At 35.7% G+C, this 22,225-nt stretch overlaps 1 protein-coding gene and 2 long non-coding RNA genes across 10 annotated transcripts in view; 2 read left to right on the top strand and 1 right to left on the bottom strand.

Annotated features, from left to right (window-relative positions):
• LOC126876333 (uncharacterized) overlaps positions 1-5,457 on the bottom strand; it is a 38,813-nt gene extending 33,356 nt beyond the window's left edge. The window contains exon 1 of the long non-coding RNA XR_007694097.1: positions 4,118-5,457. This is a non-coding gene — a long non-coding RNA (uncharacterized LOC126876333). The remainder of the gene's footprint in view (positions 1-4,117) is intronic.
• Positions 5,458-5,949: 492 nt separating this feature from the next.
• LOC126876337 (uncharacterized) lies at positions 5,950-8,933 on the top strand. The gene is made up of 2 exons (XR_007694123.1): positions 5,950-6,023; positions 6,853-8,933. It is a non-coding gene; the product is annotated as an uncharacterized LOC126876337 (long non-coding RNA).
• A 949-nt stretch (positions 8,934-9,882) lies between these two features.
• LOC126876331 (translation machinery-associated protein 16 homolog) lies at positions 9,883-17,936 on the top strand. 8 transcript variants are annotated; one of them, XR_007694073.1, is made up of 8 exons: positions 9,910-10,049; positions 10,572-10,852; positions 13,220-13,408; positions 13,588-13,679; positions 13,798-13,942; positions 14,027-14,167; positions 14,234-14,440; positions 17,089-17,936. XR_007694073.1 is itself a non-coding variant. In XM_050639169.1 (4 exons), the coding sequence occupies exons 1-4, from the start codon at positions 10,808-10,810 to the stop codon at positions 17,101-17,103; spliced, it is 297 nt and encodes a 98-aa protein (XP_050495126.1). In that variant the 5' UTR covers positions 10,572-10,807; the 3' UTR covers positions 17,104-17,936. The 8 variants fall into 8 exon arrangements, 1 of the variants encoding a protein (XP_050495126.1); XR_007694072.1 differs by lacking the exons at positions 9,910-10,049; positions 13,220-13,408 and adding an exon at positions 9,889-9,903; XR_007694071.1 differs by lacking the exon at positions 13,220-13,408.
• Positions 17,937-22,225: the final 4,289 nt, after the last annotated feature.

Raw genomic sequence — 22,225 nt, 5'->3', positions numbered from 1 at the left:
TGCAAAATGTCCCACTCTTCCACATTTGAAGCATCCTTCCTTTTTTGCAGCAAAGGCATTAGTTTTCATTTCTCCTCGATTAGACTTATCTTTCTTTTCCGCTATTTCTATTTTATTCTTCACGCACGCTACCGTTTCTTTCTCTTCTTTCACTGCATCTATTTTATCCGCTATGTAGCTATACTCTTCGGGTAACGTATTTAGCATGTAATTCAGCTTTTCCCTCTCACTCACTTGTGCGCCTGCACCTTTTAATTCATTTATTAATTTTTCAAAATCGCTAAAGAACGATGCTGAATCACTGTATTTATCAAGACTTATCTTCTCCAATCTCCTTCTGCACACGATCTAGTGCCGTCGACTCTTTCAAGTACACTTCGTCGAACTTTTTCATTATTTCATACGCTGTTTTTTCTCCCCTAATATATTCCAATTGTCTATTTGAGAAGGCACTGTAAATTATATTTATCTCCTTCAGATCCTTTTTATCCCAGTCTGGATTGTCTGTTTCAGTCTTCACTCTAGTTATAACAATATCACATTCTTTATACCTCAGAAACATTGTTATTCTTTTCTTCCACATACCGTAACCCTCACCATCAAATATCGATATCATAATTTCCGATCTCTCCATTTTAATTGATTTCCTATTCTTTACTCAAGCGTTCCTACGTGCTTGAAGTATTTTTTCTTTTATTTTATATTCTTTGAACGTTTCTTCCCTTACTAAACTCGCAAGACTAAAAACCACGCACTAAATAGCTTGCAAAACTAGTAACCACGCTCTGCTACCATGTTAAGGTATACAGAGGATTCGAAAATACAAATAGTTTACTTTATTTCGCACACAACAGCTATACATATATATATATATTACACTCTGAAGACTTCGATAACCTTCTTGCACGCACGCTTGTTGTCAAGCAACTCTTCTAGATTCTCCTAACAGCCTCCAATCGTCTTTTGTCTCAACTGAGACCTGGACGCCCTCTGACGCTTACACACACATTCACATGTACAGTGTAAATGTATCATCTACCTAACAAGATCATCAACGTAAAATCCTACCGTCCTCCCGAACATCATAAAACCGAAATAAATATACAGATGACTGAAATGTTAAACAAAAAGATTATAGAATCCTCCGACTCCCCCTATAACTCTCCTGTCTGGGTCGTTCCAAAGACAATCGACGCACCAGGGAAACAAAAGTGGCGAGTAGTGATTGACTTTAGGAAGTTAAACGAACTAACAGACCAAGACGCCTATCCACTACCTGACATTGACGATATACTATCACAACTAGGAAATGCGAAATATTTCTCCGCTTTAGACTTATCTTCAGGGTTCCATCAAATACCCATGGACGAGAATTCAAAGAAATACACTGCATTTAGCACACCACAAGAACACTTCCACTATAATAGAATGCCACTCGGGCTCAAGAACGCACCTGCTACCTTTCAAAGAATGGTGGATACCACGTTAAGAGGTTTGATTAACAATCATTGTTTCGTTTATCTCGATGATATCATTATATTCGGGCAATCGATAGAAGAACATAATAAAAACTTAGCCATTATATACCAAAGACTCAGGGGAGTAGGTCTAAGAATACAACCAGATAAATGTGAATTCTTAAAGCCCGAATTAGAATATCTAGGACATGTAGTGACAGCAGATGGAATAAAACCTAACCCTAAAAAGATGGAAGCAGTAAAGAATTTTAAACTACCAAAAAATCCTACAGATGTAAAATCATTCCTTGGGCTAGCTGGATACTATAGAAAATTTATTAGAAACTTCTCTAAAATTGCCAAACCTCAATCTATTTTTAAAGAAGGACATTTAGTATTAGTTCATAACGATCATAAATAACACAAGTTAGATACTGAATGGCCAGAGCCATACACCATTGAAAAAGTGAAAAGCCCCTTATTATGAAATAATAGTAAATGACTCGATTAGGAAAATACATGGTAACCGTATTAAACCTTACTTTCCAGGACGATCTTCACCTTCTACATAGTTAGCTAAGCTAAACGTTATACCTCTTAACGGTAGTTCTATATATCAAGAAAAATTAGCTCATGCATACTTATATAGCGAATCTGTAAACGTAATTATAGGTTTAGACATTAAGGATATATATGCAAAACTCAGCGAAATTAAGAGATTTAGACTAATGTTAACAGAGCATTATAAAAGTGAATGCCCGCATTCCAATGAAATGATTACACGCGCTCGCGAAAGAAATTTAGACAATTTAATAATGCATATGTAGTATCGGGGAGAAGGGCCTAAGAAACGTCGAGCTAACTACAGACAATGTCGCGAGAGTCGTGGCGCTGTCGGCTCCATCAATGCATTACCGGGTCCTTCAAATAAATAGCTTCGCCGAAAAGACCTACGTGACTCTGGCTACGAGCGTCTGCAGAACACATGTGCGGTGGGCCTAGCAAAAGACAATAGAATGCTACAACGGCCAGAGAGTCAGTCGAGAAGCAGAGTGCGAGATGAGCTGATACGGAGTGTGAGTCGGCGTGCGACGATATCGTAGTCGGTCCTGTTGTTATCGAATATCACTTATTAAAATACATCAAACTTTGAACTCTACCATCATCACTTGTCCTTACTCTAAGAATCCATCAGTTACTACACATATAACGTAATACGTTATAACGTTATACCATATAATGTATTGCGTCATGGCGTTATACCATATGACGTTATACCATATAACGTAATACGTTATAACGTTATACCATATAACGTAATACGTTATAACGTTATACCATATAACGTAATACGTTATAACGTTATACCATATAACGTAATAAGTTATAACGTTATACCATATAACGTAATACGTTATAACGTTATACCATATAACGTAATAAGTTATAACGTTATACCATATAACGTAATACGTTATAACGTTATACCAAATAACTTTTTTGTTCTGGCCTTCTTACAAAAACTTTACTTCCATATAGATACAAATTTTCAACACTTGGTTTTCTCTCGAAGAATATTTCAAAAGGTGTCTTTCTCTCTACAATGTTTGCTAGTATTCGATTTTTCAAGTACGCCGCTGTACATATTATTTCCGGCCAGTACTTTTTATGTACTTTCGCTTCCGTTAACAAGCAACGCGCCGTGTCCATCACTGTTCTATTATACCTTTCCGCTGTCCCGCTTAATTCATGTACGTAGGTAGGACAATTATTTATTATGATATCTTTATCCCTAGCAAATTTATAAATTCGATTGTTTAAGTATTCTCTTCCATTACCGCATCTTAATATTTTTAACCTCTTGCCCCTTAAGTTCTCAACTTCATTTACAAACTGTACGAGAGAATGACAGACCTTATCTTTTGATTTTATACAATAGATCCTAGCTATTTTACTATAATCATCGATAAATGAAATAAAATATTTCTCTCCATTTAATCCGGTAGTCTTAAAGATACCGCACACGTCCGTATGAATAATTTCCATTATCTCCCTAGCCTTAGTTCGATTATTTTTGAAAGATAAATTATGAATTTTACGTTCTATATACACCTTACATTTGAACAATTCCTTTTCAAATTTATTCGGTATACCTGTCACTAGCTGCTCTTTACTTGCCCAAAATATTTAAGTATCTAAAATTTACGCGTCCTAGCATCCTATGCCATCTTTCCTTTTTACTCATACCACTACGTTCGGCACTGTTTACTAAGTGCTTCTTCCTTTCAATATACTTTTCATTTTATATGTACCATTCTCTTTGACCGCTAAAGCTGTAAGTTTATTGTTCTCATCTATTATTTTTGCAATATTTCCTTTTGAAATAACCATATTATTATTATCCGTTAACTTGCCTAAACTAATCAAGATTGCGGACATTTCTTTCACATAAAAAACTTTATTCATATTTATTTTATTTCGCTTTCCAAATGCTTCAAAATAGCTAATAACATTTCATACTTCTGTTGCCTTTATCGATCTATTATCGCCCAAATATATATTTACCGGTTCTTTAAGGTCGATAGATTTATCAAAATAATTTACATCGTTAATAATGTGATCGGTAGAACCGCTATCTAATAGGCATGTTATTTCGTTACCACTTATCTCGTTCATCTCGCTGCTGTGTGCTGCGTGCGCTGTTGCCATCCATGTGCCTGCTCCTGTGTTGCCATATTCGCCATATTCGCTCGTGCCGGCTGCTGATTGACGATGGAAGTTTCCACGCCCCCTGCTCGTATTGCCATTGTTTCCTCTTCCTCTGCTGCGACCGCGTGTTGACTCACACCGATAACTGTTACTGCTTCCCCTTGGACGCTATTTTGACACTCTCTTGCAAAATGTCCCACTCTTCCACATTTGAAGCATCCTTCCTTTTTTGCAGCAAAGGCATTAGTTTTCATTTCTCCTCGATTAGACTTATCTTTCTTTTCCGCTATTTCTATTTTATTCTTCACGCACGCTACCGTTTCTTTCTCTTCTTTCACTGCATCTATTTTATCCGCTATGTAGCTATACTCTTCGGGTAACGTATTTAGCATGTAATTCAGCTTTTCCCTCTCACTCACTTGTGCGCCTGCACCTTTTAATTCATTTATTAATTTTTCAAAATCGCTAAAGAACGATGCTGAATCACTGTATTTATCAAGACTTATCTTCTCCAATCTCCTTCTGCACACGATCTAGTGCCGTCGACTCTTTCAAGTACACTTCGTCGAACTTTTTCATTATTTCATACGCTGTTTTTTCTCCCCTAATATATTCCAATTGTCTATTTGAGAAGGCACTGTAAATTATATTTATCTCCTTCAGATCCTTTTTATCCCAGTCTGGATTGTCTGTTTCAGTCTTCACTCTAGTTATAACAATATCACATTCTTTATACCTCAGAAACATTGTTATTCTTTTCTTCCACATACCGTAACCCTCACCATCAAATATCGATATCATAATTTCCGATCTCTCCATTTTAATTGATTTCCTATTCTTTACTCAAGCGTTCCTACGTGCTTGAAGTATTTTTTCTTTTATTTTATATTCTTTGAACGTTTCTTCCCTTACTAAACTCGCAAGACTAAAAACCACGCACTAAATAGCTTGCAAAACTAGTAACCACGCTCTGCTACCATGTTAAGGTATACAGAGGATTCGAAAATACAAATAGTTTACTTTATTTCGCACACAACAGCTATACATATATATATATATTACACTCTGAAGACTTCGATAACCTTCTTGCACGCACGCTTGTTGTCAAGCAACTCTTCTAGATTCTCCTAACAGCCTCCAATCGTCTTTTGTCTCAACTGAGACCTGGACGCCCTCTGACGCTTACACACACATTCACATGTACAGTGTAAATGTATCATCTACCTAACAAGATCATCAACGTAAAATCCTACCGTCCTCCCGAACATCATAAAACCGAAATAAATATACAGATGACTGAAATGTTAAACAAAAAGATTATAGAAAACAATAACTTAAAAACCAATATAACTTACAAAATAAATCTCAAAACTATAACTTTACCCTTAACTGACAGTCTAGAAGAAATCCTAACAAAAATTAAGAGCGCTCCAAAAATCATTAATAATGTATAATCGTATAGAATGCACCTCAATCAAATTTCCAACGAAGTAAACTCCCTTAATTATGAACATAGAATTAGAAGTCTTAAGAAATAGGAACTAAGTGTCTTATAAATTATTAGTTATATTGATCTAATCTAATCGCACACTTGTAATCCTATTATAGAATAAAGGTATCTCGAACTCTGGTTCAAGAACCCAACATTTTTTTATTATTATTTTCCCATTACTTTTACGTGACACGCAAAGCGTAACGATAAACAAATTCCGGGCAAAACATTGTTGCCGCTACGTGCAATCGTCAACCGAGGTTGAATTTAAAGTTTCTGGTACTCCCCCGAGTATAAATAAAAGAACACGATCGTTAAGACAGTTAGTATCGAACATTCTTATAGCGAATTAATATCGAACGAACGTAAGCATTACCTTGTAAACACATATCGAGCAACACTAAGCGAACGACGACTAACTCTGTACTGCAAATAATTTTAAATACATTTGACTAAACTAAGTATCAACTCGTCTAGTCATTAATTAACAACACGTTTAATCGTCCTCCACATACATGTTGTATAAGCTACTATGTGTATATTTATTTATGTTTCCCATAGTACAGACGTATTCCTTATATTATTGTAGCTGTGTAATTTCAGTAGTATTGCATAAAGGACATCTGTTTTGTTGCAATTGTATCAGCTATTAATTGTAATACTTGAAGCATTTGTATCTAATCGTCATGCATCTGTGATGGCACTCGACCATGGAACTTTCCAACGGCTTCGCGACACAAAGCGCTATACCTTCAAAGCGTAAGGCCGACATGCCTAATGTACCATCGATATACCTACAGTTCTTTCGCCGAATATTCGGAAGAATGCATACGCGGCAACCGTTGCGGGCATCTAATAAACGCGTGCGTAGTGGGGATATCGAGGGGCAACAAAATAAAGAATCCATTTGGTTTCGAATCAAAGATTCATTCTGCCCCGAGCTGCGGAGTGCGAAAGGTTAAGCGTCATAGCGAAGTAAACACAATTAGAGATACGTGATTATTGACTCTTGATAGTTAATCGTTAATCGTTAATCGTTAATTGTTGTTCATCGTTAATCGTTAATTGTTGTCGATCGTTCATCGTTAATCGTTAATTGTTGTTGACAGTTAATCGTTAGTCGTTAATTGTTGATCATAAATTATTGACTGTTGATTGTTAATAGTTTAATTAACTTTTTTGTTGAACATCAAGAGTATTTCTTGTGGCCACCTTCACCCGCTATCCACCTCACATCGTTATTCTACATACGGAAGGCAAGATTGACATCGAGTTCGAAAGACAGACCGCAGAAGTCTGGTCTCTGCTATTACCACGAGACCTTTCGAGACCGCGCAAGGAAGTGCCGGGCCCCTTGCAACTGGACCCAGTGAAACGAGACCAGCCGTCCGTAAACGCGGCATGTGGCGATGGCTTTAGTATCCCGTCGGATTTTCGTAACGGACAGGGCACCAAGGATCTCTTTCCTCGTGAACACCGGTGTCAATATAAACGTATACCCGTGCAACAAACTACGCGGATCCGCGAACAAAGATACGTACGAGCTGTTCGCGGCGATTCGAGTGGTCGAAGCAAACCGAAAACGCCTTTTGCGATTCGAAGCGCGTCCTCTCTGACGCCACAATGTTAGTGTTACGACCGGCATACTTCAAATCCGATGGACTGACGATGGAGATAAAGATGTGGCGGCACTCGGCGACAATGTATATCGCTGAAGTGTCTAATGAACCATCAACATCCCAACGGTCCTTCCACCGAAGGGTCTAGAAGAAAGAGCACGTGGCAACGGCCGCGGACGCCTAGCAAATGCATTGACGGTGGGGATGTTGAGGAATGACAAAAGAAAGTAATCGGATCCGATCGAAAATCAAATCATAAGAGCTTCAGTCTTGGAAAGTCACGCCTAGAGTTCGGAAGTGGATTGTTGTTAGAAAAAAAGTTTCTTTTTTTATTTTTTACCTCAAATTTCTTTTTTTATTTTGTTATTTTACGTGACATTAGCGCATCCGGTATTGGCAACAGCGCGTGAACGACAAATGGCAGCCGCTAGGATTCGTTATAAAATCTTTGTCTCCCGCGCGATTAATTCTGTATTTAGAATAATTTTAAATATATTTGACAATATCAAGTATCAACTCGTCACGTCATTATTTAAATCATCCACCACAAATCCAAAAACGGAACAAGGAAAACAGAGAAAAGAACAAATAGAAAATTAAATTGCTAACATGTTTTTCTATAATAATATTTTAACATCAATATTGTAATACGCAATGTGAAAATGAAAAAATTGGAAGCAACCGAACTACGAATGAAACTGAATCACTTCGCTGCTTGTAAAGATAACTTTTAGTGTTATAAACATAAGTCAAGTAGCAAATAGCATACATTGAATTTACCCAAACTCTTCTTGGAATCTGACAAAATGATTCTTTATTTTGTCAAAAAAATCTTTACGTATGTTCCATTCCCATTCGTCGCTTTTTTCAGTGGCGTGTTTATCGCTACGTCGAAACTCCGTCGGGTAGCAGATAATGTCATTTGAAGTAGAAAACTATTCAGAAACGTGTATACGTTACACAGCAACAAACCAGTCGCCCTTTTATTACCTCGTTCTCAACAGTTCAAATTTCAGGGACGACCGACTACTTAGTATCGACCCAGTACGTCATATTTACTCGCCAAAAGTATTGTAAACGAAAATTGTAACCAGACGTGCCGTTAGTAACCACCATTTTTCGCGAAACTTCTTTTTCATTTGGCGGAAATTTAAACAAACCCCGAAACACGTGGCGTTTTGCAACTGTCTTTAATCCTTTAAGATAAAAAAGATTGACGCAAAATTTTGACGGGATGAAATTTCACGATATATTCAGGTGAAACGATGCGAAATTAGAGCGAAGCTTATAATGGGAATATAGTTTGCTTGTCTGTTGTCATAAAATGAGATATGCAGAATATATTAAAAAATATAGTATATGTAATACGAAACTTTGTATTATTCATGTTATTATGGACAAAATATCACAATATGTTCATATATTTAAATCTCATCCGAAAAAGATTATTGTATGTAGAACACAGTTTAACTGTATTTTGAATTCTTGTTTATCAGATCACAATTGATAAGTCGATATTAGGATGATTATCATCATTTGAAACAATTTTGTGACTGTTATTTGTCAATATACTTTATATCTTATGTACATTTTAAATATGGTACGCAAAATCGAAGTTGCAAGGAACATTAATAAAAATTCAATATTTCAATAACACCTTTCATGATTATAATTAAATATTTTTCAAAATGTCGCATCAGTGTTACATCTAGCACCCCCTCCCCCACACACAAAAGTTTACCAATTTATAATATATGTACTAGTAGATTGACAAGTTACGATTTACAGATTATATAGAATTCTATTTTATGATTTTATAATTTTTCGTTAAATAGAATAATCAAATAACTTGCAATTAGTAAAATTTCATTTGTTTTATCGTCAAACTTGTGCAAGGGAACATATTAATGCTGGTAACTTTAGTGACTTGCAAAATTTCAATAGTGCAAAACAGGCCAGATATTCAATAGCAATTGGTTGCTATCCATATTTTCATCGGTCTTACAATAACCTTATGTTATCAATTATGAATTAAAAAGTTAATGAAATCACAACTCATCCAAGGCCAATGGTTATGACTTCTTTTCGAAGATCCATTGAAATCTCGAGTTTGTTGTTTGAGACATTCAGTTACCACAAAACAAAAACACCACTCTATTACAGCCGACGTAAACAAAAGATGACAGATTTTTCAAATTCTCGGACAACAAACACAGGCTTACACACTTACTGTTTTAAAGTCACAGTCTGTCGTTGAACTTTCGCCAAGTAACTTGATACGTACAGATACACGTCCCTCGAAATCAGTTTTCGACGAAAATATATACGTGACATGTTATGTTGCAACCGAACGTGAATTTCTCCCGGGAAATAGTCTGATATCGTTTATTTATGCGTCTCTCAAATACGAATTTTACTATACACTTCGTTTAAGGCACGCCATTTTGCAAAACGATTATCGAAAGATTACTGCTTACATCGAGATCGAGAATAGATTCGCAGGAAGCTGGATGCCGCGATTTCTTCCCGCGCTTTACTTTTCTCCGAAGTTCTGATTGGTTGATTTCCTGCTGCCATATTCGGTTTCGCCGAGAATCGTGAACACGTACGCCGGAAGCAATGCGGGGTAATTATTTGATTTATTTCATAATATTATTTAACATATATCGTGAAAAGTTCTGAATATTCGGATTCTTCTGTTATCGTTTCATCGTGTGTTAGCATTATCAGCTCTCGGTATCGAATTGACAAACAGAATTTTTCTCATAGAAAGTGAGTCACATTAAGTATGTGTATATGTATAGTCGAAGCAATGCAATTAAAAATTTTTCTATTTTAATTGGAATTATTTATCACAGACATTTTACCGAGGATTCATTTTATAAATCTTATATATATGTGTGTAATCATATATGTGTGTATTCATATATATATATTATAAATTGGTTTTATATATATATATAATATAACCAATATATAATATATAATATATATATATATATAACCAATTTATAATATATATATGAATTCACACACACACACATACATACATATACATATGAATACACACACACACACACACACACACACACACACACACACACACACACACACACACACACACACACACACACACACACACACACACACACACACACACACACACACACACACACACACACACACACACACACACACACACACACACACACACACACACACACACACACACACACACACACACACATATATATACAATACAATAGAAATACTTTCGTGTGCTATTATACGTAGTTCGATAGTTTACATTTCACGGGCCCCGTGTTGCACCCGCATTGCTTTCGTTCCTGTTTCCAACGTATAAGTGTAGCGTCAGTGATTCGCGTGACGCGACGTAACCTTCAACGTTTGTTTTTCTCGGTTTATGCGTTGTGTGTTCGTTTGAATGAAAATGTCGCGAGTGTTGTAACAAAAACCACGGAAAACAGAAGAAGAATACGGGAGCAAAAGGAATTCCAGGCTACAGCAGAATGCCCATTACCCAACAGGGTTTCGTTCCATGGTATTTCAACGAGGTAAGCTACCTTTTTTAGTACGCTTCAAGGCGCCTCTGTTCAACCAATTAATTTGCGTCCAACACCATTTTAACTTCGTATACGCAGAGAAAATATCGTTCTTTTGTATTTTCTAACTCTGATCTATGTATAAATTTACCGCGACGGATCATTTCTACGGATTAACGTATCTTATAAAAACGTTGCGTGAAATGTTAATCGTATATAAGTCTTGAAATATTTATACTAATTTCATAGAGGAACGTAGTTGGTACCTTCCGGCTGGCATATTGTATGCTTGTTACATGAACTTTCCAAATATCTTACAGTTAAATGGTTGGATTGTTTACTAGAATAAGCAACGCAGCATTGTTTTTGATTTATTGTTAATGAATTTATAGAATCATATTGTTTTACACATATACACTATCGCTCAAAAGTATCCCAACATTTGATTACTTTTGATATTATGTTATTTAATTGCACAATCAAATTGACAGTACGTGCTGATATATAATGATTACGATCTGTATTATTATCTTATTCCTATGACGTGGTTTTAACAAAGGTCGTAACAAAACGGTCAGAAAAAGTTCTTTATTCACAGACTCTGTAGCCTGTAAGAAACGAATTAATTAATTAAGAATCTCGTTGTAACCTACAGGTTCGAAAAAGGCTGATAGGCTTTGGTCTACGTGGTGGTTGGGAATTTTCATTCGTTTCGAGTTCGCTTAGCTGATAAATAGTGAATGTGCATTTCTTCCAAAATAAAGAAGAAAGCGAAGTCGATAGAAACGTGGGTCAAATTTGAAATCACTTCTCGGTTATGTGGAGGTTGATTAAACACGTTGGTGTATATAGTGATGAGACGAGTTGATATTTGGTGTAGTCAAATGTGTTTAAAACTATCGGCAGTACTCTTCTAACGATCTCCTTCTAACGAATTTAAATTCGACTTCGGTTGACGGTTGCGCGTAGCGGCGATATTGTTCTGTCCGGAGTTTGTTTATTATCAAGTTTCGTACCTCAAGACGGTATCAATGCCCCGAGGCAAAACAACAACATGAGTTACTCTCGATTCGCATCGTCCTATGATTCATATGCCGCTACAATATGCAATCGAATAAAGTGATAAATAGCTTGCGGATGTTTACGCGTCTCTGAAAATGTTAAAAGATATAACATGTTTAACGCGAAGTATTCGTGATTATATTCGCTGCAATTTGAAATATCTGCGTGCAGTCTCGTAGATTTTGAATAAAAATTTATCTTTTATCGAAAAATACATACATGTTTTGGCCTATATATAGCTTTATACTCTTGTAAACTAAAAAAGAAATCGAAAAAATGTGATGTTGACTCTTGGAGTAAAAAATTCATTTATATCAATACTACTTTTAGAAATGCACCAAGAGAAGCAAGACAAATTATTGACGAAACACAGGATAGTCATTTCCGATCCAAAAGAAAAACGCAACTAAAATAATATGTAGATAGCTATTAAGGCAACATGCAGATATGCAAAAAGAAAAATAAATGTGGAAAGATACATAAAATCAAAGAGATTTTGAAATTATAAAGTTCTCCTGTGTTATGTCTAAAATGGAAATAATAAAGTCATTGAAATGATCCATCATTTCAAACTAATATCGCTTCTCTTTACTTCAGAACTGCTATAAACATTTTAAATATCATTATGTCTTGGTTCCCTTGCGAAGTTCTCGAAGAATTCGTTAAATGATGTCATCAACAATATAAATAATCGTAAAAAATGTATATTTGTGTTTAAAAAATAGGCGAATAAAGAGAAATAGGATAATCGAGACTGGTGAAAAAGGATCAACCTTTTCAGCAATGGCAAGGCACATCCCGCATCTGATACAAGCGGAAGAGAAATCAATTCCTATCATGTCACATGGTGAACAAGAACGCAAATACGGAATCTTTTGTATAATACTACTCCAAATTCTGTTGAGTCGCAGTAATAATAATAATCGGGTGTTGACTTCTGCTCGTTTTTACTTGAAGTCTGCTCTTACCTCTTTGACATTTGGAGGATCGTTTTCTGTCGAAACCCGTTCCATCTGACGTTAAAACCAATAAAAACAATATTACGATAAAGACTTTTATCTCCATTGTCGTCAACTTCCGTCAAGTCTTCGTTTTCTGCTCGCTGGATATAATACGGATTCCCAAAAACTTTCTTCGTATGAAATTTTACTAATGTACATTTATCAAACATTGCACATTTTAAAATAGGTTATCATTATAAGATTAAAAAATATAGCTAAAAATATTTTGAAACGGAAGAAACCAATTTTGAAGTTTGTTGGCCCGGAAATGTCATGGTAAGAAGGTATACTTCGATATTATTTTTACTCTCGATAGGCGTCGCTGTCGTTGCTGTTGTCACATACGAGACACAACAAATCACGAAATTGACAAATCACCGGTGATCTCCTCGAGTCGCAGTTCGAACGTTTCACAAATAAGTTAAAGTATTGAACTTTAGATATAGTGGTAAAATTTATTGCATGAATCCAACAGAGTGACGGTTCAGAGTGTCATAACAAAGAGGTATATTTTGTCTACTCCATTAGTGCTTCTAAGCGTGTGATACTGTCGACGATTCGCCTGTGCATGATTATACATTGAGTAAACGTATAGTCTGAGTTGGAGTTTTGATGATTAGGATAATCGAAATAATTCATAGCCATGGTAATATTTTAACTAATTTATTTTGTTGTCTTTTATAGGCCACTGCAATGAGAAAGGAATTCCTGAAGCCAAAAAAAATGATACATCCAAATAGCAGAAAGTCTATCGCTATTACGAAAAAAGCCAAAAAGTAAATACAATTACTATTAAATTGTGTGATTTATGTTATGTACATTTCATTTATTTTATATGATTATATAATACTTTTGTGTACTAAAGAAGGAAATGGACAATGTGTTTTGTTTCAGAATATCAAATAGACAGAAGGCAGAAATGTCCCGCTTGATAAAACAGAATTCAATAGGAGAGAAAATATCATGGATCAGAAACAATATGATTCCAGGCGTGTGTCCCTATACTCCAGAGTTAACTGCAAGTTTGTTAGAAACGGAGGTAAAACAAAAATGTATACACATGATGATACAGAGATTGTACATTAAAGATGTGATTAGTTATAGTTCTATATTTGATCCAAAGGTATGTAGCAAGAAATGATGAAGCAATGGAAGAAATTACTATTAAAAGATCTATAGGTAGCAACAGGAGTAGACAGCATGCTAGGAGGGAACATATAATTAGAGTAGAAAGAACTAGGAGAATATCATACACGTGGAATAGGTAAAGAATTACAGCCAAATTTATTTTCAATATATCCTGATGTACAAACTCTCCTTTATTTTTCAGAAATTTCTGATATTTTAAATGCAACTCAGTGTGAAATGTTATTGAATTGGAATAATGAATTACAGTGTGTGAATAATTCTAAATTTATAAGGTTTGGCGAGAAAGATTTAAAGAAAGTATTAGAGCTAAGACAAAGAATGAAAATAAGCCATATTAGACTATTCAAATCTCTGTTAGCTATGCCTGTAAACAAGAAGAATTTATTAAGTAAGTCAAGTCAATTGATTTAGATGAAAATAATCAATCGGCAGAACGTGTAATGGAAATAGAATAAATTCTGTAGATATATGTCTTTTTATCTTTCACCTCTATTTAAAAACAAGAAAACAGAAGAAAAGCGAACAGTTTCGTCCTTTTTTGTTTTCGAAATGCTAGAAACCGCATATCGTCTTGCTCTTATCTCCCACGAGAAACAGTCACGTCACAAGATACAAGAGTACGATAGAAGAGAAAAGAAAATGTTCGATCGTGAAATATACAACAAAACTGAAACACGTAGATGAATCACACGCACATCATTAATATTCTGCATCGTTTCTTCGCCTTTTCTTTTATTTTTTCGCTAGTTGCTCCATTATTTAAGAACGAAGATATAGCAATTATTCTCAAAATTGTACATTTCGAAATGGTAAGAAAATCAATAGTACAATGATAAATATACGATTTTAAAAACTTTTTAAATTTCTTACATACTTAGCATTAATCAAATAGCTTAGTATATAAAAGAGTGTACTTGTGTCGCATGTTATAGATGTAGCTGCGTTCGTTACAACAATTCCAATTCCAAGGAATTTCTCTCGAAGATCGCAGTGAAGAATTTGCTTTGTTAAATTATTACTGGTATACTTCGTCAACGTGTGGTATATCGATACAATTTGTCAACCATCACTTTCAATAGCTTCTCGCTAATAAAAACATTTCGTAACTATTTAATAAGAAGCAGTATATTCTTAATTATTTAGAAATTTACTTAATGATGTTTAAAAATACGAATATGTTTAAAAATTATAATGTAAATATATATATTTCATTTCATGTTTTACTAATATATCTCTAATTTAGATTAAATATCTGAAACTTGAAGGAAACTTAAAACTTTCAACACATCGCATACGTTTCAAATTTAGTGCATAGTTCTTGGGTTACATTACCTTCGCTTTCCAAAGATTAATCTTAATATATGGATTTAATGCATTATACAATAACCTCTCTTTGTCAGAAAATTTTAGAAATTATCTATATGATCATAATCTTATTTCATGGTGGATATATTAGATTTGATGGACTATATCTTAATTTTATTTTATATTACTATTAGTAGAACAGTAAGTAGAAAGGTTACGTATATGCACTGTTACACAGTACGAATAAGCATACAATTTTTTATATTTCGCTTGTAACAGCAATCTGTAATTCTGTAATTATCTGTCTTCACATAATACTTAAAATTCGCATTTTAAAATCATAATGAACAATATGTTCATTCTGAAAATATTTGTTAAAATACAAGATTTTGTTAAAGAAATCATGTTTGTTGATGTACGCATATATACGTGTGCACTTTAGTGTTCAAATTCTTATAGTTATCTGGTTTGAAAATATTCAGTTCATAAGTTCGTAAAATGTAAGAAAATTTTTGCGGCGTTTGGTATTTCAATTTCTCGCGCGCATTGCATACAAACGAAGCCTCGTCGCCTCAGCCAATCAAGAATCGGCTAGGCTCACTTTTAGCGGGATACCACCATTCTACCGTCGAAGAGCGAGACTTTTTTCTGTTTCTTTCCATTGGTAGACTATTTGATCGTTTTTATTACCGGTGGCTTGTATCATAAACTTTTGAAACATAAGTTCGATATAAGTTTATTTAAATCTTTGATTTTGTTTCGTACAGTTCATTAATTGCAGGACTGAATAATGAAATAATTAGCATTCTATTCCATGCTTTTTCATACAGCAATGTTTAGTAACGTTTCATTTATGATATACACATTTATGATGTCTATATATCTATATGTCTATATGTCATGTATATTTAACTTAATATTTAACTTAATATGACGAAATTATACGTAATTCTATAATTTCTCTAAAAAATACCAAAGTGGAATTAGACGTAATGAAATAAGAAATCATTACTTTTATGAGAGTTCAAATATCTTCAACGTTTTTTTATTTTAAATAATTTTTTCCTCGAGCTGTACTACAAAATAAAGTTTTGAACAATTCGATAAAATAATTAGTATATTATCAATTGAAATTAAAATAAAAATTGAAATATCTCATATATTATATGAATTGTAAATTCTTGACGAGAACATCGTAGCGTCACTAAATCTTTGTCAACAACTTTTTGTTTTCACGAGAGCTCTACAATACCAGACACGTGTAAACGCATATACAAAACGTATCCTTGAGTGTTCCAGGAATTTGACGAATTCTATTCGTGTATGTATGGATAGCCGACAACTCTAGCCCCCTACTTCTCCCTAACCCAAATTCGTCGGGTAAATCGCAGTATGGGATGTCAGTTTAGCGTAGACAATCAGAGGAATCAGACGTATGTCCATCCGTGTCATTTCGCGACAGGTGGCTTTGGCACTTTGGTAGACATTTTTCTACCGTTCAAACTCACACTATTGTTATTTTCATTTAATTGTACGTTTTTCTTCAATACTTCGTTGTAATCTATTATTTAATTACCTTTGTTTTTCCGACTGTCTTTTTGGTTGTCCCATTTGCCGGTAGCTCGTGCAATATGTTTTCGAAAAACAATTTGACCCTGATCATTGTTTCATTTTCAAATGATTTATTCTTTTTATACATTTGTTTTAATATTTCGCTCTTTTTTTGTGCAGATTACTATTATATGATACCGAGGGGAACTTTGATGTATTAGAAGGATGCTGTGAAATTCGAAAGGACGGGATGAAAGTCAAGAGGACACCATGGTGATTAACGATAAATTTGATAACTTTTCGTCGAAATGTGATAATATTTGTTCACTTTTAGATTAACTCCATTTCTTATAAATATTTCGTGATATTATCGTAATTAATATCTAATATAACAAATTCTAAATTCACGGTTTATTAGAACACCAAGATGAAAAATGCAAGATTAAAGAAATTATTTTTTTCTTTCGAATATATTAAATTATATTTCCGAAGAAATTGAATAGATTGTTTAACATAAATTTAACATAGATTCTCTCGATTCTGTTTCATTTGAGTAAGAAATTCAAATAACTTTCTCATTTTGCTTCATTATTCGTAAATTGTCTGTAATATAATATGGACTATTAATTTCGTTTTTCTCAATAACTTTTATTACATTTGAGAAATTACGTTATCACAGACTAGTTAAAACAGTTTCTGCATATCGCGTTATTTTCGTATTGCGCAGCTTTGTTTAACGGGCAGAAAAAGTGCGCCATGTTGCATTAGAACGAAGTCAAGTAATGCATAAAATATTTGAAATTATAATGGCGGACATTCTATTTGGCGGATAACTTTTACAAATCAATCGTATTATGCAATATTCATACATATATTTGACAATAATAAAAAATACTTTGAAAATATTTTAAATATACTAACGATATATTTTCTTTCGCATTTTTGGTATAATATTTATGTGTATATTTTCGTGCTCTTGATATGATATATGATTCTACCTATGGTAAATAAATAATAATTAATTCGTAGTTCTAAGAAAGCAGTATTTTCGTAAACAAACACTCGACAGAAAAAAGAAAAAAATTTCCTTTTCCTATCCCCTACCTCTAATAAAGTTTTCTTTCAGAATATTTTTATGTCCGCGCGCAATGCGGTCGGTAGAATCAGCGTTTGCTGCGTTAAATCACATTTAATATTGATTTAGAGCATAATAACTTTCATTAAATGTAATTATAATAATCAGACGCGAAATTAGGGTCTGTGTGTTCGCCGATTGTCAGTTGACATAACGGATGCGTTAGTCTATTATTATTATTATTATTTTTTTTTTATTTGCTTTGCTTTGCTATGCTTTATTAAAGTTTTCTTCCATCGAATTCGATGATTTCAATTTGATGACGACTTGATAACGAATCCCTTGGATCAGAACAATATCGAACACGACATTCTTTACATCTAATCGTGAGTCGCATGCGTTTTTGTTCTTCAAGTCACTCAATTATATCGAAGGATGGAAGGTCCGAATCGACACGGGCAATTTGTTATATACGTAGAATTTTTGACGAGCATAGTGACCGCGGTTATTTATTATACCCGTGAGTAGTAACATTTTTGTCTATATTTTATTTATTAGTTTAGGATAGGTTTTCTTGCACACCGCGTTTTTAAATGATGATGAATATATATGTCGGAGATGAAAGGACACCGGAGCCTTCCCTTTGGAACTTCGGGAAAACCCCTTAATACTGTAATCTAGATTCTACCATAGCCGTTATTAAGCAATTGTCGTCATTCAATCCGATTGTATTTGTTCGAGATTTGTGATAATGAGCTTGGGCTCGAGGTGACAACCAGTCGCCGAACGTAGTCGCGTTCAAGGGATGAACGTTTTGCCTAACAAAGGTATGGAGTAATAGTATAGCTCTCCTTAAAAAGAAATAGTTGTAGCAGCACGGGACAATAAACATTCCAACGGTTTCTGTCCCGTGGCTCGTCACACACAGACCCTATTCTTCCTAACAGTCCCTAAATCTACCACCTACTACAGGGAGATACGGGAAATCTGCTTTTCTCACGAATGACGCTTCCCGCTAGCAACTTTCTCTCAAGGGTGGTTAGCATCCTTCTTCAACCACCAACCTAGAAATTAACCAATTAACAGAAACGTCCATTTCCCTCACTTTCCGAACGAAGGCTTTCCTCGACGAATCCGACGATCTCGTGTCCTTAGACACGCCCTATTATAGTTCTCCTCTGCAGCATCATTGTGACGGAAAGTCATTCTCTCGTGAGGTCGCATTAGCGAGATACATAGCGTCTTTACGCTCTGTGGATATTCTACGTTTTAACAAAGACTTAGTTCAGTAATACTTGTACCGTAGACAAGCAAGTGGAGTACAACTTGGATTTTGGAAGAAAGCGCATTTGGTTATCCCGTTGACTGCGGATTCGCTATTGAACCTAAGATCATTGTTATTAGCATCTCGATTAGCTAATTACCACGGTTACTTGTCAAATTCTGTAATAATCGTATTTGCGCTAGTAAATATCTTCTCTATTGCATAACAACGATGTCTAATCCAAATGAAAATTCGCTTCACGCCCCTAACCTTAATCATAATCTGAACCCGACATATATAATATATATAAGTATGGTATTTACATATTACAATATAAAGTATTTTGTGTAAGTAATATAATGTTGATAATAATATAATTATATGTATTGTATTATTAGATATAACTAATGTATATATGCATATGATTGAAAATTACACAATATATTATGTAAATTCGACCAATTGCGGGGAGACGTAATCGCGAGGAGAGACGTCAACGGGAGTCGTAAATTCCCGTTACGATTATAACAATCGACACCACGAATTGATCGATCCCCTGATTTCCGGTGAGATAATAGGGGTGATTGAGTTTGTATAACACTGTGATTCACAGAATTATAAATTATATGTCGGATCACGATTCGAATTTTGGGCGCGCGACGACTCTTCATGTGGACTAGCCATCGTTTCACAAAGCCGAGATTTTATTTACACGTATATACAGGTCTATCACTAAGCTTAATAAATAATAAGTACAACTAACAATAAGTCTAACAAACACTAAGCCTAATGAATAATACGATCTACGAATAATTAAATTAAATAATACTATTAGCAATGTTTGAGTTCAAACGAATCCACGGTCACCGGGATAACTCCTTACTAAGCGAAACTAACTTAGACGCAAATGCGATCGTCGAAAATGCTCGATGTATCACTCTCCAAGGCAATCGCAAGAATGCCAGCCTCGTGGAGATTTTTCTTCCTGTACGATTGCATTTTGTTTTCTATACCCGTTTGGAAGCATCGAGAAGGTTCCAAACGCCGTTGCTAGGCACACTCGTTGGAAGCATCGAGAAAGTTCCAAACGCCGTTGCTAGGCAGTTTCTGCCTGGAGTTTTGATTACTAATACAATGTATGTCCCATTGCATCGGCACCTCCGAGGCAACATCACACGTGGCTAGGCCCGCTCTCGAGGCCGCATGCCGCCACAACCACATTTCTCGGAAAACACATACAACCACTCCAGACCTCCGTTAGATAAAACATCCATCCCGTGACCGTGGCTACGTTCAGCGACCGATTGTCACCTCGAACCCAATCTCGCTTATTACAAATCTTAAGCAATTACAACTATAATAAAATCTAGGCTAAGGTACTAGAGGATGTTCCCAAAATTTCCAAGGAAAGGCTTCGGCTTTCCTTTCATCTCCGACACGGCCATCCTGACTATCACACGTCCTCGGGTGTACCTTCGTCAACAAAACAAAAGGAAACAAGATTAGTATCATTGTGATTAGCATTCAAAGTGCCAGTTGCATTCTGCGTGCTTTCAGTCGGGTCGTAATGACATGACGGACCATTCTCGATTTCACACCCAAATGGGTCTCATCCTTCGAATCGCACATACTCTCAAAGTTCGTTACATAACCAGCTTCGTAACACGATCGCTGTCAACACTAGACCGCCTCCAGCCTCGTGACATTGTCACTGTCGGTACTAGACCAGCTCCAGCTTCGTGACATCGTCGCTGTCGGTACTAAACCGGCTCCCAGCTTCGTGACATCGTCACTTCCAGTGCCTGACCGCACTGAACTCTATCCCATGGCCGCACCTGGGCTCATATAATTCTACGATCCTCTGGGATCGGGGTACTCACATCGCCATGGTCACTGTTCTCGTCATCACAACAGACATCCAACTCCGCAGGAATGCAACTATCCGGCATTTTCCTTAACCTGTCATGACTGTACTTGTATGACCTTTTCCCATCCAGTGTTTTCAAGGTATATCGGTCTCCTTCCAGGACCTCCGATATCACAAACGGACCCCTGAATTTTGGATCCAATTTTGTCTGGTTCCTTTCTTCATTTTGGCGTAGTACCAAATCACCGAGATTAAACCTAACTACTTTAGCTTTGGTTTTATCGAATCTCTCTTTGTCATACCTAGCACTAGTTTCCATCTCTTTTATTGCCTGTTGTCTTACACTGGAGATATCTATTTCTTTTTCCTCGATGTTATCAGGTAGTAATAAGTCATACGGTCTTGCTGCTCTACCAATCAATAACTCTAAAGGACTCGATTTGGTTACGCGGTTGATGGTGCAATTCAAAGCCAATTGCATCTCCCCGATCGCGTCTTGCCATGAACGCCCGGTCGTTTCTACCGTTGTGAACATATTTTTTAACGTGCTCATAACACGTTCTACTTGCCCATTGGCCCTACTTGTACCGGTCGCGATCAAATGAACTTTGATTTGTTTGCTTGCACAGAATTCTCGAAATTCCCGGCCCGTGAAACATCTACCCTGATCTGCTATTATCCGACAGGGACTACCGAACAAAAACACGGCGGACTTAAGTGCCTTGATAACGCTAAGCGAATCCAATTTGCGTGTGTGATGTAAGTGCACGAATTTCGTAAAGGCATCGATCAAGACGACGACATACTCTTTCGAGTCATTCTTGCCACTCAGCTTGCCCGTTATGTCCATGTGCACCGTATGCCACGGTATGCCGGTCTTAGGTATAGGATGCAGTTCAGCCTGTATTTTACCTGAACTAGCCTTCGAAACTCTACAAGCATGGCAGTTCTCGACAAATTTGCGAACATACTTCGCCATTCCCTCGAACCAATAATACTCATAGAGCTTCTCGAGCGTTTTATCCCATCCTAAGTGCATAATTGACTGATGCACATGGTTGATGACGGACCATCTAAAACCTCTCGGAACAATGGGTGAGCAAAGGGTTCT

This window comes from Bombus huntii, unplaced genomic scaffold, assembly GCF_024542735.1.
Source record: "Bombus huntii isolate Logan2020A unplaced genomic scaffold, iyBomHunt1.1 ctg00000070.1, whole genome shotgun sequence".
NCBI lineage: Eukaryota > Metazoa > Arthropoda > Insecta > Hymenoptera > Apidae > Bombus > Bombus huntii.
The sequence above is the reverse complement of the archived record's forward strand: the minus strand, read 5'-3'. Positions and strand labels throughout refer to the sequence as shown.

Coding starts and splice junctions, on each gene's coding strand:
- LOC126876331 (XM_050639169.1), top strand. CDS start 10,808: ATGCCCATTACCCAACAGGGTTTCGTTCCATGGTATTTCAACGAG. Junction 10,853..13,587: donor TTCCATGGTATTTCAACGAG/GTAAGCTACCTT, acceptor TGTCTTTTATAG/GCCACTGCAATGAGAAAGGA. Junction 13,680..13,797: donor ATTACGAAAAAAGCCAAAAA/GTAAATACAATT, acceptor GTTTTGTTTCAG/AATATCAAATAGACAGAAGG.